Source organism: Lytechinus pictus, chromosome 13, assembly GCF_037042905.1.
Source record: "Lytechinus pictus isolate F3 Inbred chromosome 13, Lp3.0, whole genome shotgun sequence".
NCBI lineage: Eukaryota > Metazoa > Echinodermata > Echinoidea > Temnopleuroida > Toxopneustidae > Lytechinus > Lytechinus pictus.
The window spans coordinates 10,024,940-10,039,054 of record NC_087257.1 but is presented as its reverse complement, the minus strand read 5'-3'; the positions used below and the strand labels follow the sequence as shown (position 1 = coordinate 10,039,054).

Here is a 14,115-nt window from a genome sequence, read left to right as displayed (position 1 = left end):
ACTTTCCATTATATTTCCATTTTCCATTCTTCATATCACCCGCCTCGTCTACTTCAAAGTTTCCGTTTCTTCGCATCCATTATAATGGTTCGTCTACCCAAGGACCCTGTAGGGTCCATGGTCTACCAAAATCTATGACCAGAATCCCCCCCCCCCGCACGAATGACGTAGCAAATAAAGGATTACACGTGTAACCCAAACGAATGATTATAATTAGACTAATGCGAAGCTCCTCATCATATTCGCTAAATGGTGTCCATGGACACGGAGTTCAAAGGGTACGTGGTATTCCCCGCCGATATAGTTTGGTGTAGTCATTACAACATTTCCGGAACATTTATGTTCAACAATTCTATAATGCATTGTATGTTTGCCCGATATTGTTATTCGACTTTGAAGTAAGACAGCAAGAACGAATCGTGGTCTCATTACAACATAATTATTAACGGGAAAATGGCAGGTGTTAGTAGCCCTAAAAAAAATCGTATCGCAGAATTGCAAACAGCTTTACAAAAATACCACCCAGGAAAAACCATTCGGTCGGAGGCAAGACGACCGAAGAATCCTCCTCCTCAGACGAGAATCGGAGTTTTTGGGGTACCTGGTGTTGGAAAGTCGGCCCTGATCAATTCTCTCCTGTATGTCACTAACGAAGAAGATATGTGGAACCACGATGCTCCTGAAGGCTACGTTGAACAAAAATCTACTACCGAGAAGCGAGATTCTTACGACCTGACTGACCATCTGGCTATCTGCGATAACCGGGGTATGCTGGACTTTAGCGAAAAATTCATGGGAGAAGTTGAATACCAACTAGGTGAGTGTTATGATTTTTTTTCAATTTTTTTCAAGGATTAAAGCTATGAATTAGCCATGGTACTACGAACATAATACACATGTAAACTGCTTAATGGTTTACTCCTTACTATAGGCCCTTGCTGTGACATTTTGTGCAAAATTTTGGCTCCCACTTTCCGCTCGCATTAAGTGTTAAAAATGTATTAACCCATCCATCCACTTCATAATTTCAAAATTGCTTAAAATGTATAGTTTCCAGGCCTTATCGCAGCTATTGTCATTAGGCCTATTAGATAATCAAATGAGATATCCTTTTCATGAATTCCTAATCCTTAAATGACGTCCCTTTTTCAGATCAAAATATCAATAATTTTCAGCACGCGCTCAGAAAGAGGAATGAGAAGATAGTCATCATTTTCATATGATGACTTGAGCTTAGAATGTCCCGTTCCTAGGTCAAAATTAAAAAATATTAAACATCAGCTTCGCGCTCGCGTCATTTATTAAGTGCGATCCATATCCCCTAATCAATTGTTCCTACATAGTACTTGAACTAGTGCAAAATTGACCCTTTTTCCTGATCGGAATATCTAAAATTTTCAGCTGGCGCCTTGCGTTATTGATTTAAACCTTCCTTTTCATAATGAAAACAAATGTGTTAAGAATACCCAGATTCGAGGTCTAAATCTATAAAAAAAAAAAGAAATGAAAAAAAAGCTCGCGCGTTTTGAGATACGCAGGCAACGCAGCTTGTTCTTTAGTTAAAACGTTCTTAAATTAACCAGTTTCAGAACAGAATATAAAAAAAATCTGCTCGTGGTTCGCGCTCGAATCCTTTTCATGGTTTAAAACTATGGATACAGCTTCCAGTTTTTAGGTATAAATCTCATAATTTTCCCGCTCACGCTACGCGCTCGCACCTGTAGTTACCAAGGCACAGGTTGCTGATTAAAAATTGACAAGCAAAAAAGAAACAAGGCAAAAGCGATTTTGTGTCTCGCCCACTTATGAAAATACCAGAAATATCGTGAATTGCGAGGGCACGCAACATAATTGTATCGAAACTTAATTGTGAAATTATTGGGATGGAATAACACTTGTCATAAGAGCCTTGCACGTAAACTTTAATGTTGACCTGAAAATGACCTTTGACCTTACCATGTGACCTCCGCCTGCAGCATAACATGCAGGTCCCCCAAGTCCATCTACCATCCAAGTTTGATTGAAAAGTGACTTACGGTTGCGGAGTTAGGTGTCATAAGAGTCTTGCATGTAAACTTTAACGTTGACCTGAAAATGACCTTTAACCTTACCGTATGACCTCCGACTGCAGCATAACATGCAGGTCCCCCAAGTCCATCTACCATCCAAGTTTGGTTGAAAAGTGACTTACGGTTGCGGAGTTAGGTGTCATAAGAGAGTCTTGCATGTAAACTTTAACGTTGACCTGAAAATAACCTTTGACCTTTAACCATGTGACCTCCGACTGCAGCATAACATGCAGGGCATCCAAGTTTGGTTAAAAAATGACTTACGGTTGTGGAGTTATGTGTCATAAGGTCTGTGGCGGACGGACGACATTTGGATCCCTAAGTCTCGCCTTCACCTCTGGTAGGCGAGACAAAAATCAACAATGCAATTTGTTGATTATTACATAATAAGGACACAATTTTTGTTTTTTGAATAACTAACTAACACACCATGTGTGTTAGTTTTCGGCACGAGCGCCCGCACAAGCGTGCGATCGATGGACGTATCATTAGATGGGCACCTCCCCAGCTCCATTAACAACCGAAATAGTCTGGCCTCGTTAGGGTTAAGCATGGTCCTATGAGTTTGGGAGGGGGGGTGGGTGCTTGGGGTGCTTCAGCACTTATGTCATAAACCATAGGCAGCTCCCTTGGAAATCAGGGCCCGTCTTATTCAAAGAGTTACGATAGATCTAATCAATCTCAATTCTATGGAAATCCATCGATGTCATAATTTTTTTCTGTAGTAAACAAAGAGAATCACACTGAAGCTTCAAGAGAACGATGCACGTATGAATTTATATCATATCTAGAAAATATTTTGAACAAATTGGCATATTAGATTTTGACGTTGCTGGCTGTCCATAGTTGTGGTTGATCGGATCAATCGCAACTCTTTGTAAGACGGGGCACAGATTGGTATGCTAAATATTGCAGAAATCACCTTCATTGTTAAGCGAACACCTTTTTCTTGTATTATTTATTGTGTGTGTGAGGGTGGGTATGTGTGTGTATTGAAATCTGTACTCGGTGTTTCAATTTTACCGTCTGTCACTTTATATTCATTTGCTTTACAGGGGGAGTTCGGCGAGATGGCGAAAAGGTTGTGTGGAATAAAACTGCAGTAGAGAAACTAAATGCATACCTTAACAGTATGCGGATGTCCAAATCTAACTGCGAGTTATTCCAGATCCACTGTGCCGTGATAGTTGTGAGGTATGAAGCACAAATTTCATTCCTGAACTTATTAACATCAGAAAATAATGTCTTATGTGCTTTACTAAAATGAATTATGAGGGGGGGGGGGCATGTCTGCACACCTAAAATTTTAACTTAAGTAAACATGTTTTTATTCTTATTCCACAAATGCAAACAAATTTAGCAATATTTTTATCGATGATCGAATAATGTTTCCAAATTGCACATTTTTATGATAAAGTTGAAAACTTTTATGACGAAAAAGACATGAAAGATTGACCCATTTTGATTGCTCGCACAGGAAGGTGTAAAAAAGATGCCAAATGATTTAGGTAGGCAAGACAAATTTGAAATGTGAGGAATCAAAGTACATACTCTTTACGATAATGCAATACTCCGTCATGAGAAAGTCCAGTGTGGAGTCCCTCAGGAAAAAAAAACATCTCGTAAACAGATGGGTTAAATACATTGTTTTCTTTAAAAAAAACCTTGGCCAGTCATTTTCAGATTGAACACTAAAATGATGCCCCATGTCTGTGCACCCTTTTATTTTACACACGATTCGCGGATTTTGATAAGAAATTGCTGCATTTTTAGGCCGTCACATGAAATGCCTGAAATTCAATATTAATCCATTATTCTGAATCGGATTTTTATTGAATATCTGTCTCTGTATTGCATATGCAAAGCAACGAACGTAGAGGGCAGCAACACACGGCAGTGTTGCTATATTAGGAAGTAATCTAGGGGGGGGGGGCTGAAAACGCTACTAATTTTCACCTTCACAGTATGTATTCCCCTTAGTAATAAATTGAAATGCGCGTCTGGCTGGTCGTTGGAGGAGTCTGTGGCTAGGAGGGCCATGAAATGGACCCCCAAACTAGGCTGGCCTAGCTGAAAAAGTAACCTCATGAAATTTGTTGGATATTGTCGTGCAGCTCTTTTTGCTCAGTCGCTACTATCACTCGCGTATAGTTGTAACAAATAGTTTTTTGGCGGGGGGCAGGGGAGACGGGATGTTTAATATTACAGATACCAAATCCCAGCTGCATGGTCAGAAAAGCCACCACTTCGTCCTGGATGCCCAAGCTATCGGCCACTTCCATTGTATTGAAAAAACCCTAAGCCCCCCCCCCCCCCTAAAAAAAAGTTCCAGTCTAGAACCACGCTTGAGGGTTTGCATTATTAGGGGGTGCTACACCCACAAATGTAATAATCGCCCACAAATGTAATAACGCCCACAAATGTAATAACACTTTACCCACAAATGTAATAACGCCCACAAATGTAATAACACTTTACCCACAAATGTAATAATTTCACCCACAAATGTAATAATGCACTTTACCCACAAATGTTATAATTTTTGATCGCCCACAAATGCAATAATGACTTTACCCACAAATGTAATAAATTTGAAGGGGTTTTTGGCGAATCCGTTCTAAACTAAAATCCTATAGTAATACGTTCATATAGCACAAAAGTGCAGTCTTTTTTTCCAGACCCGGTTAATTCAAAAATTATAATATAAGTCCAAAGTCTTTTTCCAGACCCGGTTGTTCCCAAAAATATTATATAAGTCCAAAGTCTTTTTTCCAGACCCGGTTGTTTAAAAAATTATAATATAAGTCCAGTCTTTTTTCCAGACCCGGTTATTTTAAAAATTATAATATAAGTCCAAACTAAGATACAATAATGATATTCCAGTGGAATAAAAATGAGAATCGAGCTTATTCTTTTCTCCAGACCCAGTTAATTAAAACTGGTGGAATAAATGTCTTTGTTGTTGTTTTAACTTGTATGGCGCGTATTGTGAATATATGCGCAAAGAGTAAATTGAGAATCAAGCGTAGTCTTTTCTCCAGACCTGGCTACTTAAAACTAAAAACTAAAACCCTTTACCCACAAATGTTATAATTTTTGATCGCCCACAAATGTAATGATGACTTTACCCACAAATGTTATAAATTTGAAGGGATTTTTGGCGAATCTGTTCTAAACTAAAACCCTATAGTAATGCGTTCATATAGCGCAAAGTCACAGTCTTTTTTTTCTCCAGACCCGGTTATATAAAACATTTAAACAATCTTCCAAATAAAGATCCCAAAATTAATTCTTTTTAAAGGAGAATGAAACTCTTGGAGCAAGTTAGCTTTTGTGAAAGCAGAAAAATCAAAGAATAAGATCAACAAAAGTTTGAGTAAAATGGGACTAGCAATAAAAGAGTTATGAGCATTTGAATGTCGAGATCACTAATGCTATGGAGATCCTACTATTGGCAATGCGACCAAGATCTATGATGTAACAGATGAACAACTCTCCCCTTATGGACACTGGAAATATACCCCAAAACATCTCTTTTTGCTCATTCTAATCATATGACAAACGATTCATCAATGATATGTTGTGAAACCTCTGTACTTGTCCTCTCATAAAGAGAACACATCACCTTGTGATAGACTCTATAAAAGTGAGAATATAAGTGAAATAAGTACTAAAGTAATGAGGGAGTTGTACGTGTGTGACATCACAGATCTTGGTCGCATTGCCAATTGGAGGATCTACATGGCATTAGTGATCTCAATATTCAAATGCTCATAACTTTCTTATTATTCATTAAATCTTCCTCAAACTTTCAACAATATGTTTCTTTGATTTTTCTCTTTGATATGGATTCAGCTGGTTTCAAGGGTTTCATTCTCCTTTAATGTTGAATAACATAGAAGTTTAGCGTAGTCTTTCCTCCAGACCCAAATATTTCAAATAGCAAATAAAAAAATAAATAATTATTAAAAAAAAGACCTCACAATCTTATTAATGTTGAACAAAATGTAAATATAGCATAGTCTTTCATCCAGACCCAGTTATAAAAAAATCATTCAAAAACAAAACAACAACAACAACCAAAAACAGGCCCCGCAATCTTTTCAACATTGAATAGCATCGAAATATGGTGTAGTCTTTGTTCCAGCGCCGGTTATTTCAAAATATCAAATCATAAAGAAAAATATTAACAAAGACCCCACAATCTCATTGATGTTGAATAACTTGAAATATAGCGTAGTCTTTCTTCAAGACCCAGTTATTTTAAAATAACAAATCGTAAAAAAAAGATATATAATAATAATAAAACAAAGGCCCCACAATCTTATTGATGTTGAATAACATGGAAATATAGCGTAGTCTTCCCTCCAGACCCACTTATTTCAAAATTACAAATCATTTTTTAAAGAGTCAACCAGTAACAAAGACCCCCACTATCTTATTAATATTAAATAACATGGAAATATAGCGTAGTCTTTCATTCAGACCCAGATCTTTCAAATAACAAATGATGAATAATAATAATAAATAAATAATAATAAAAAAACAAACATAGACCCTGCAATCTAATCAACATTGAATAGCATGGAAATATGTTGTAGTCTTTGCTCCAGATCCAGTTATTTCAAAATAGGAAATTATAAAAAACAATAAACAATATTAACTAAGACCCCACAATATCATTGATGTAGAATAACGTTGTTGTTGTTGTTATCTTGGGTTTTAAGGCGCATCATTCAGATATGAATATTTACGCCTATGATTAATTTGTCGTTTTTATGCGTTATCACAGGGTTTTTATAGTTTGGTAGATGCTGGGGTCTAAGTTTTAAGATTAAGATTTCGCTTAATTTGTATTTTTAAGAGAACTGGGGTGGGGTAAAGACATTTTAAATTCTTGCTAAATTTCACCAAACAGTTATATGCACATCCTGGTAAGTATGCAAATGAGGGGACCGATAACATCACCCACTCACTATTTCTTTTGTATTTTATTATATGAAATATGAAATATTTGAATTTTCTCCTCATTGTCATGTGAGCAAAGATTCATTCCTCCCTTAACATGTGAGATTTGATTGTTTTAACATTTTGTGGTTCAAACAAGAGGGGCATAATTGTCCTATCCGTAAAAAATGAAATATTGTATAATTCAAACAATAAAAAACAAAACAAATAGTGAGTGAGTGACATCATCAACTCTCTCATTTGCATATCACTGAGTTGAGCATAGAACTGTTTTGGGGAAAAAGCGACACTTTAAAATGTCATAACTTTCTTATTTTCCATCCGATTTTGATGAAGTTTTCAGCATTATTCTTCTTTGATTTTTCTCTATTTATTCAAATCAACTTTTTTCTGGGATAGACTTGACCTTTAAAAAAAAACTGGGTGTGGGGTAAAGACATATTTTTTTACTGGGTGTAACTTTTGAAGATTGGTCTTAGATTTGAAATTTTTTTTAAATTCATTTTTTAAATAACCGGGTCTGGGGGAAAGAGTACGTTTTAAAACTCGTGTTATTCCACAAGAATAAGAACATGATAGGGTCTTACGTTAGAAGATTTTTTTTTCGTATTTATAATGATTAGGTCTGGAATAAATACAACGCTCTAAACCTCTTTTTAAAACAGGTTCTTAGGTTGAAGGATTGTTTGGTCTTAGATTTGGAGTTTTTCTCATTTTTACTATTGGCGTTATTTTGAAAAAAAACTGGGTCTGGCTGAAAGACTACGCTACATGTCCATATTATCCAGCATTGATAAGATTATGGGGTCTTTATACTGTTTTTGTTGTTGTTGTATTGTTATTTATAATTTTGGAATAACAATGTTTGGAGAAAAGACTAAGCTCGATTTTCATTCTTATTCCAGTGGAATATCATTATGGTATCTTAGTTTGGATTTATATTATAATTTGTGAAATAACCGGGTCTGGAAAAAAGACTTTGGACTTATATTATAATTTTTGAAACAACCGGGTCTGGAAAAAAGACTTTGGACTTATATTATAATTTTTGAAACAACCGGGTCTGGAAAAAAGACTTTGGATTTATACTATACTTTTTGAATTAACCGGGTCTGAAAAAAGACTTTGCACTTTGTGCTATATGAACACATTATTATAGGGTTTTAGTTTTTAGTTTTAAGTAACCGGGTCTGGAGAAAAGACTACGCTTGATTCTCAATTTACTCTTAGCGCACATATTCACAATACGCGCCGTATAAGTTAAAACAACAACAAAGACATTTATTCCACAAGTTTGAATTAACTGGGTCTGGAGAAAAGACTAAGCTCGATTCTCATTTTTATTCCACTGGAATATCATTATCGAATCTTAGTTTGGACTTATATTATAATTTTTGAAATAACCGGGTCAGGAAAAAAGACTTTGGACTTATATTATAATTTTTGAAACAACCGGGTCTGGAAAAAAACTTTGGACTTATATCATAATTTTTTTAACAACCGGGTTTGGAAAAAAGACTTTGGACTTATATCATAATTTTTGAATTAACCGGGTCTGGAAAAGAGACTTTGCACTTTTGTGTTATATGAACGCATTACTATTATAGTTCAGAACGGATTCGCCAAAAATCCCTTCAAATTTATTACATTTGTGGGTAAAGTCATTATTACATTTGTGGGCGATCAAAAATTATTACATTTGTTGGTAAAGTGCATTATTACATTTGTGGGTGAAATTATTAAATTTGTGGGTAAAGTGTTATTACATTTGTGGGTAAAGTGTTATTATATTTGTGGGTAAAGTGTTATTACATTTGTGGGCGTTATTATATTTGTAGGTAAAGTGTTATTACATTTGTGGGCGTTATTACATTTGTGGGTGCAACAGGGGGTAATTTCCTTATGTGATGATCTTTCAACTTTCTCTCTCTGTCTTTGTTTTGCTTTTGTCATTATAAAGGAACTCCCCAAAGCTTCATGTACATATATGTTTTATACAGCATTATACGAACACTGTTGATCCGTGTGATTTTCAGTGAGTGCCGGGCACTAGAAATCTGGAGACTTTCTCTTTTCTCATTTCTCATTTTCTCTTTTTTTTTTTTTTTTTTTAATCAATACATTCTACTGGATTTATGCTAAAAATGTCACCATGTTGTACTTGTGTTTTTGTTTATACTGTTTATACGAATTTTAATAGGAGGCTGCATTCTACATTGGAGTAAGATCGCATGAATTAACAGAATGCTCCGAGGAGAGCAGGTCGAAAAGCTTCGGTATGTCCGTTTTTTAGGCTATTTTACAATTTTTCGGTACCAGGCACTTATCTATTCACAGATATTCATTAAGAATATCTGATTCAAAATGGTGGATGAATATTGAATTTCAGGCATTCCATGAGACGGCCTCAAAATGCAGTGTTTTCTCGTCAAAATACCTGAAGATTTTGTGTGTAAAATGAATGGGTACACTGTTAGAAAATGTATCCTTAGAATAAAAGAAGTTCCTGCAGCAGAGTCTCGAGAACACCTGTAATCTTACCAGATTGCGTAATCTTACATTATATCATGTAAAATTACAGGAAATTGGTATTTGGTGTACGGAACCTTACAAATTTCCTTAAATAAAATACAATTTTCCCCTTTTTAAACAGACCTGTTCTGTTAAATTGTAGAAAAATTCCTATTTTATGAATTTACAGAATGATTCTTTTATTGCTTTCTGCAAAATTTGGGGTTTTTTTCCTGTAAAATCAGGGTTTTTTTAACATTGTACGCAGACATGTGGCACCATTCTTTTTTTTTTTATCTGAAAATGACTGACCAAGGTTTTTTTTTTTCAAGAAAATAATATTGCATCTTTTTTTCCCCAAATTTTTGCGAGATGTTTTTTTTTCTGCGGGACTCCACACTGGACTATCTCATGACGGAATATTGCATTATTGTAAAGAGTAACAATGTACTTTGATTCCTCACATTTCAAACTTGTCTTGCTGTTCTAAAGCATGTTCCATCTTGTTTATACATTCCTAAGCGAGCAATCAAAATGAGTCACTCTTTCATGTCTTTTTCGTCATAAAAAAAATTAAACTTCATCATAAAAATGTGCTATTTGGAAGCATTATTCGATCATCTTTTAATTTGCTCGCATTCTAAAATCATATTGCATCGACCTTGTTGTCTGTGATATAAGTGTATGAGAGAACGCAAAAATACACTCTCATAGTTGATATGATTATAACTGACTTATCATCATTAAAATAAATTTAATTATTACAATAAATAACGTGATGTAAATGTAATGATTCCATGAGTAATTGTTGATTTCACTCTATAATGTATTCTGTTTTTACTTTATGTTACATACATTGAATTGCTATGATGTTGGGTTATTTGTTAACTGCAGGGTGCCTTTGGAAAGCAGTTTTGCATAACTGAACATGCTAGGTCTACCCTGCAGTATAAAATAAATAAAACCAATAAATAAATAAATAAATAAATTCGATTCTTAATCAATATTCATTCAAACATAATACAAGGTTTTATAAATCAGAAACAAACTAGGGATTGACATTTTAAAGAAAAGCAGTATGACGTAGAGCAGATTGACATGGAAATGGGGTGGTACACTAAACATGCTAAAATCAACACTTGTGCAGTGTGAATCCCCTTGAAAGTATAGATATAACTGGGTCACTGGCGGATCCTCCCCCCCCCCCCCCTTTTAGAGACACAATTGAAATTTGTAATGTAAAAATGCAGTCTTCAACCTTTATTTTCTATTTTCATTAAAATTCATTTTGGGGGGAGAAGAAGTTATCCCCTACCCAAATTATTTTTCATAGCTGACAATATGTCACCTAATATTTTGCTCCTAATTTTGATATTATATTATTGATTGTATTATATAGTGGCGAGCACCTTGCTGTTAGAGCGGATGATTTAGCTGGCCTCGTCAAAACAATAAAGAATATGACAGGTATGTATTTCGTTTTTTAAACATGTTGTTTCTTCCTACTAGATATTCTGACATTTCTTCTCAGGTACAATTCGCATAGACTTCTCATAACGAAATATGATATTTTCCTGTTTATTTGAATGCAAAATACGGACACTATAGCACGTAACGAAATACAAATATCTTATTCTATGAAAAATAAAAACCAAAAGAGAATGACACCCTAGTTGGAACAAGTTAGCTTGTATAGAAACGGAAAATAAAAGAACAAATTCAACAAAAGATTTTAGTGAAATTGGACAAACAATAGACAAGTTATGAGCATTTGAATCTTGAGAACACCAATCGTTTGAACACCGATCCTCAAATTAGCAATGCGAAGCTGTTTTATTATTCGTTCAATCTCCCTCAAACTTTCATTGATTTTTTCTCAGATTTTTCTATTTTTAATTGAATTCAACTGGTTTCGAGAGTATCATTTTCCTCAAGCGCATAAGGAAATATGAATATCAAATTCAAAGACATATTGTGTGCTCGAATTTGGCTACATAGTATATTTAATAACACGTTTAATAGTTTCAATAAGTTAAGTAATCTCAATCACATTTCAAGAAATAGGCCTACAGAACAATTTAATTTTGCTTGCCCCTGTAAAAATGAGAAACATGTACTCAGGCTATGGGATGGAGGGTGTTGGGGGGTGTGCTGCCCTCGCAACATAAATATCCTTAATAACGGCGGCCATAATTTAGGGGAGACGTGTTAGGCCACATCTATGTATGTTTGTGTTTGTTTCACGCTGTTTAAACTTTTTTACAAAAGTTCTTTCATGATATTGGTTTATCTTATACAGGAGAGCATCCAATTTTTGTCATAACTCACAAAGCAACGTCATCCGGCGGTCCAGTGAATGATTTCAAATCTGGGCTTCTCAGTCTGGGAGTTCAATTCGTCTTCGAGATTGAGAACTACACAAATAAAGATCACTTCTATGACGAAGAGAAGCACATGGAGTTGCTGGAAGTTCTCAACCAATGTACAAGAGTGGCTGATAAAGCCTTACGATATGCCGAAACTCAAGAATCGGCTTGCATCCTTTTGTAAGAAAATTGATTGATACCTCAAGGCTCTTGTGTACATGAAGGCCGATATAAGCGGCGGTGTCGGGGCGAACTTTTTTATCACAAAGTTTTATTAAATTGCCTCTGATTGCGCCGACGCGTCGGTGCAATCAGAGGCAATCTGACGTCGCGACGCGTCTCTAAACTTAGAAAATAAAGGGGGGAACCGAACCTGCAATCTTCATTTAGCATTGCAAGCGTAAAAGGATAGTACTTGGTTTATATTTTGACGCAGGTTAGAAAATATTTAGGAGAAAAAAATGGGGATCCTTTATGACCCTTGGTGAGCCTATTAGAAAGGGTCGTCTCTAACCCTAACCACTTGTTTCCCTGGTTATGACGAAAAAAAACATCTAAATGGCACCGCTTCACCTGATTTAGGCCTAATGAAAATCACAATGATTATTATGATGGTGATACTACTAATATAACAACAATAATAATTATGGTAGTAATGATATAAAAATATAATAGGTTATATGGTAACAAGGCGGATCGTTTACAGCCTTAGTTGTGTGTTGCTTTTTTTTTCCTTACTGACCAAGATCAGAATGAAAATAGGTTTAAATTATAAGGAGATTGTAGAAATTGTATTTTGAAACCTGTATACAGATTACTTCTTGAAATCAACTTCATGAACAGGGGGGGGGGGGTTCAGCATCGTCCAATAGGCCAATATATTATGATATGGTCTGTAGCATAATGAGCCAATAATTCTAAGGGGTAAGACATGGCGTATGGGGCCACATTTCCAATAAGAGAGCGAAGCAAAAGAGTACAATTTTGACCTTTTTAATACGAAAACCTAATTTTGTGACAAGGTTTGACATAGTATTTTGACAATAATATATTTCAACTCCTTCCCCTTTCTTTTCCTCTTTTCCTTGGTTTTGAAAATTTTGGATATATGGCCCCCAAGCCCCCCCCCCCACCCATTCGTACGACAGTGATGGTGATATTCTGATTGTGTTGCAAACATTGCATGGATGCCATACTTTTCCCTATAAAACATAATTATGAATCATAAAACGATTTTTCAAAAAAGTGTAATTATGAATCATGAAAAAGTCTCCCCAGTGTTAAAGTATTAATTGTGACAATGAATCTATGACGAAGGAATCATAGCGAAAACCTCTTTGTGTGAATAGCTTTGCATTTGGTCAGAAAATGTTTACATCAATATGATTTCGACCTTTTTGTTCTTTTTTTTTCTTTCCTGTATATATACGCATATATGAATAAGTCGACAATATTTTCTTCATTTCCAAGGGGGATCCACACTTCACAATATTTGCTTTTAGTGGACTCCCTCATTTCCATTTATGCTCAATATTATACTGTTTTTTTTGTTTTACGAAGTAAGAATGCACGTCTGTAAAATTGTACTTGATTTATATTTAGGGAATATTGGATGGCCTTGAGTGGGATGCGAAGAAATATTGTACGAGCTGAAGAACAATATTGGATATACAGCGAGTAACAATATTTATACGCATCCCACGAAAATTGGTCATCCAATATTATTATTATTTAGATACCCCCACAAAGCTAAACATAAAGTAATGGAGAAAGGATACAAAAAACTCATTTGGCGGAGGGTATCAGAATTTCAAAAAGAAAATCACATGCCTAAAAAGTTCAATATCTGCTCTTTTATTTGATACCTTGATCACAAAAAATGGCCAAGAAATAAAAACAATTTTTTTCCCTCGACACAATGCTTGTATTTCCATAATTTCATTAAAGAAACGTGTTTTCATCGGTTTCCCACAGAAGCTATCGCACGGTTAACAAAAGACTTAATGCATGACTGATCGTCAACAAAACCATGAAAACGGAGTGTCAAGTGAGTCTGGACGCTAGCCTGTAAAACCTCTTCATTTTATGAAATTATTGAAAATCAAGGCTTTTCTGTAATTGAGGTATCAAATTAAAGAGCAGATATTGAACTTTTTAAAAATATGGTTTTCTTTTTCTTTCACTCAACAATGGCCATCAGT

The 14,115-nt window shown here is 35.2% G+C and overlaps 1 protein-coding gene across 1 annotated transcript; it reads left to right on the top strand.

The window, feature by feature from the left end:
- The first annotated feature begins 373 nt into the window (after nt 1–373).
- Nucleotides 374–13,788, top strand: LOC135156336 (uncharacterized). Its single transcript, XM_064108445.1, has 4 exons — nt 374–817; nt 3,125–3,263; nt 10,948–11,015; nt 11,848–13,788. The coding sequence occupies exons 1-4, from the start codon at nt 454–456 to the stop codon at nt 12,096–12,098; spliced, it is 822 nt and encodes a 273-aa protein (XP_063964515.1). The 5' UTR covers nt 374–453; the 3' UTR covers nt 12,099–13,788.
- Nucleotides 13,789–14,115: the final 327 nt, after the last annotated feature.

What these genes read in the sequence shown, in the direction of transcription:
- LOC135156336 (XM_064108445.1), top strand. Translation starts at nt 454, where the DNA reads ATGGCAGGTGTTAGTAGCCCTAAAAAAAATCGTATCGCAGAATTGCAA. An exon ending in AGAAGTTGAATACCAACTAG is followed by an intron (nt 818 to 3,124) that starts GTGAGTGTTATG and finishes TTTGCTTTACAG; the next exon opens with GGGGAGTTCGGCGAGATGGC. An exon ending in AACAATAAAGAATATGACAG is followed by an intron (nt 11,016 to 11,847) that starts GTATGTATTTCG and finishes TATCTTATACAG; the next exon opens with GAGAGCATCCAATTTTTGTC.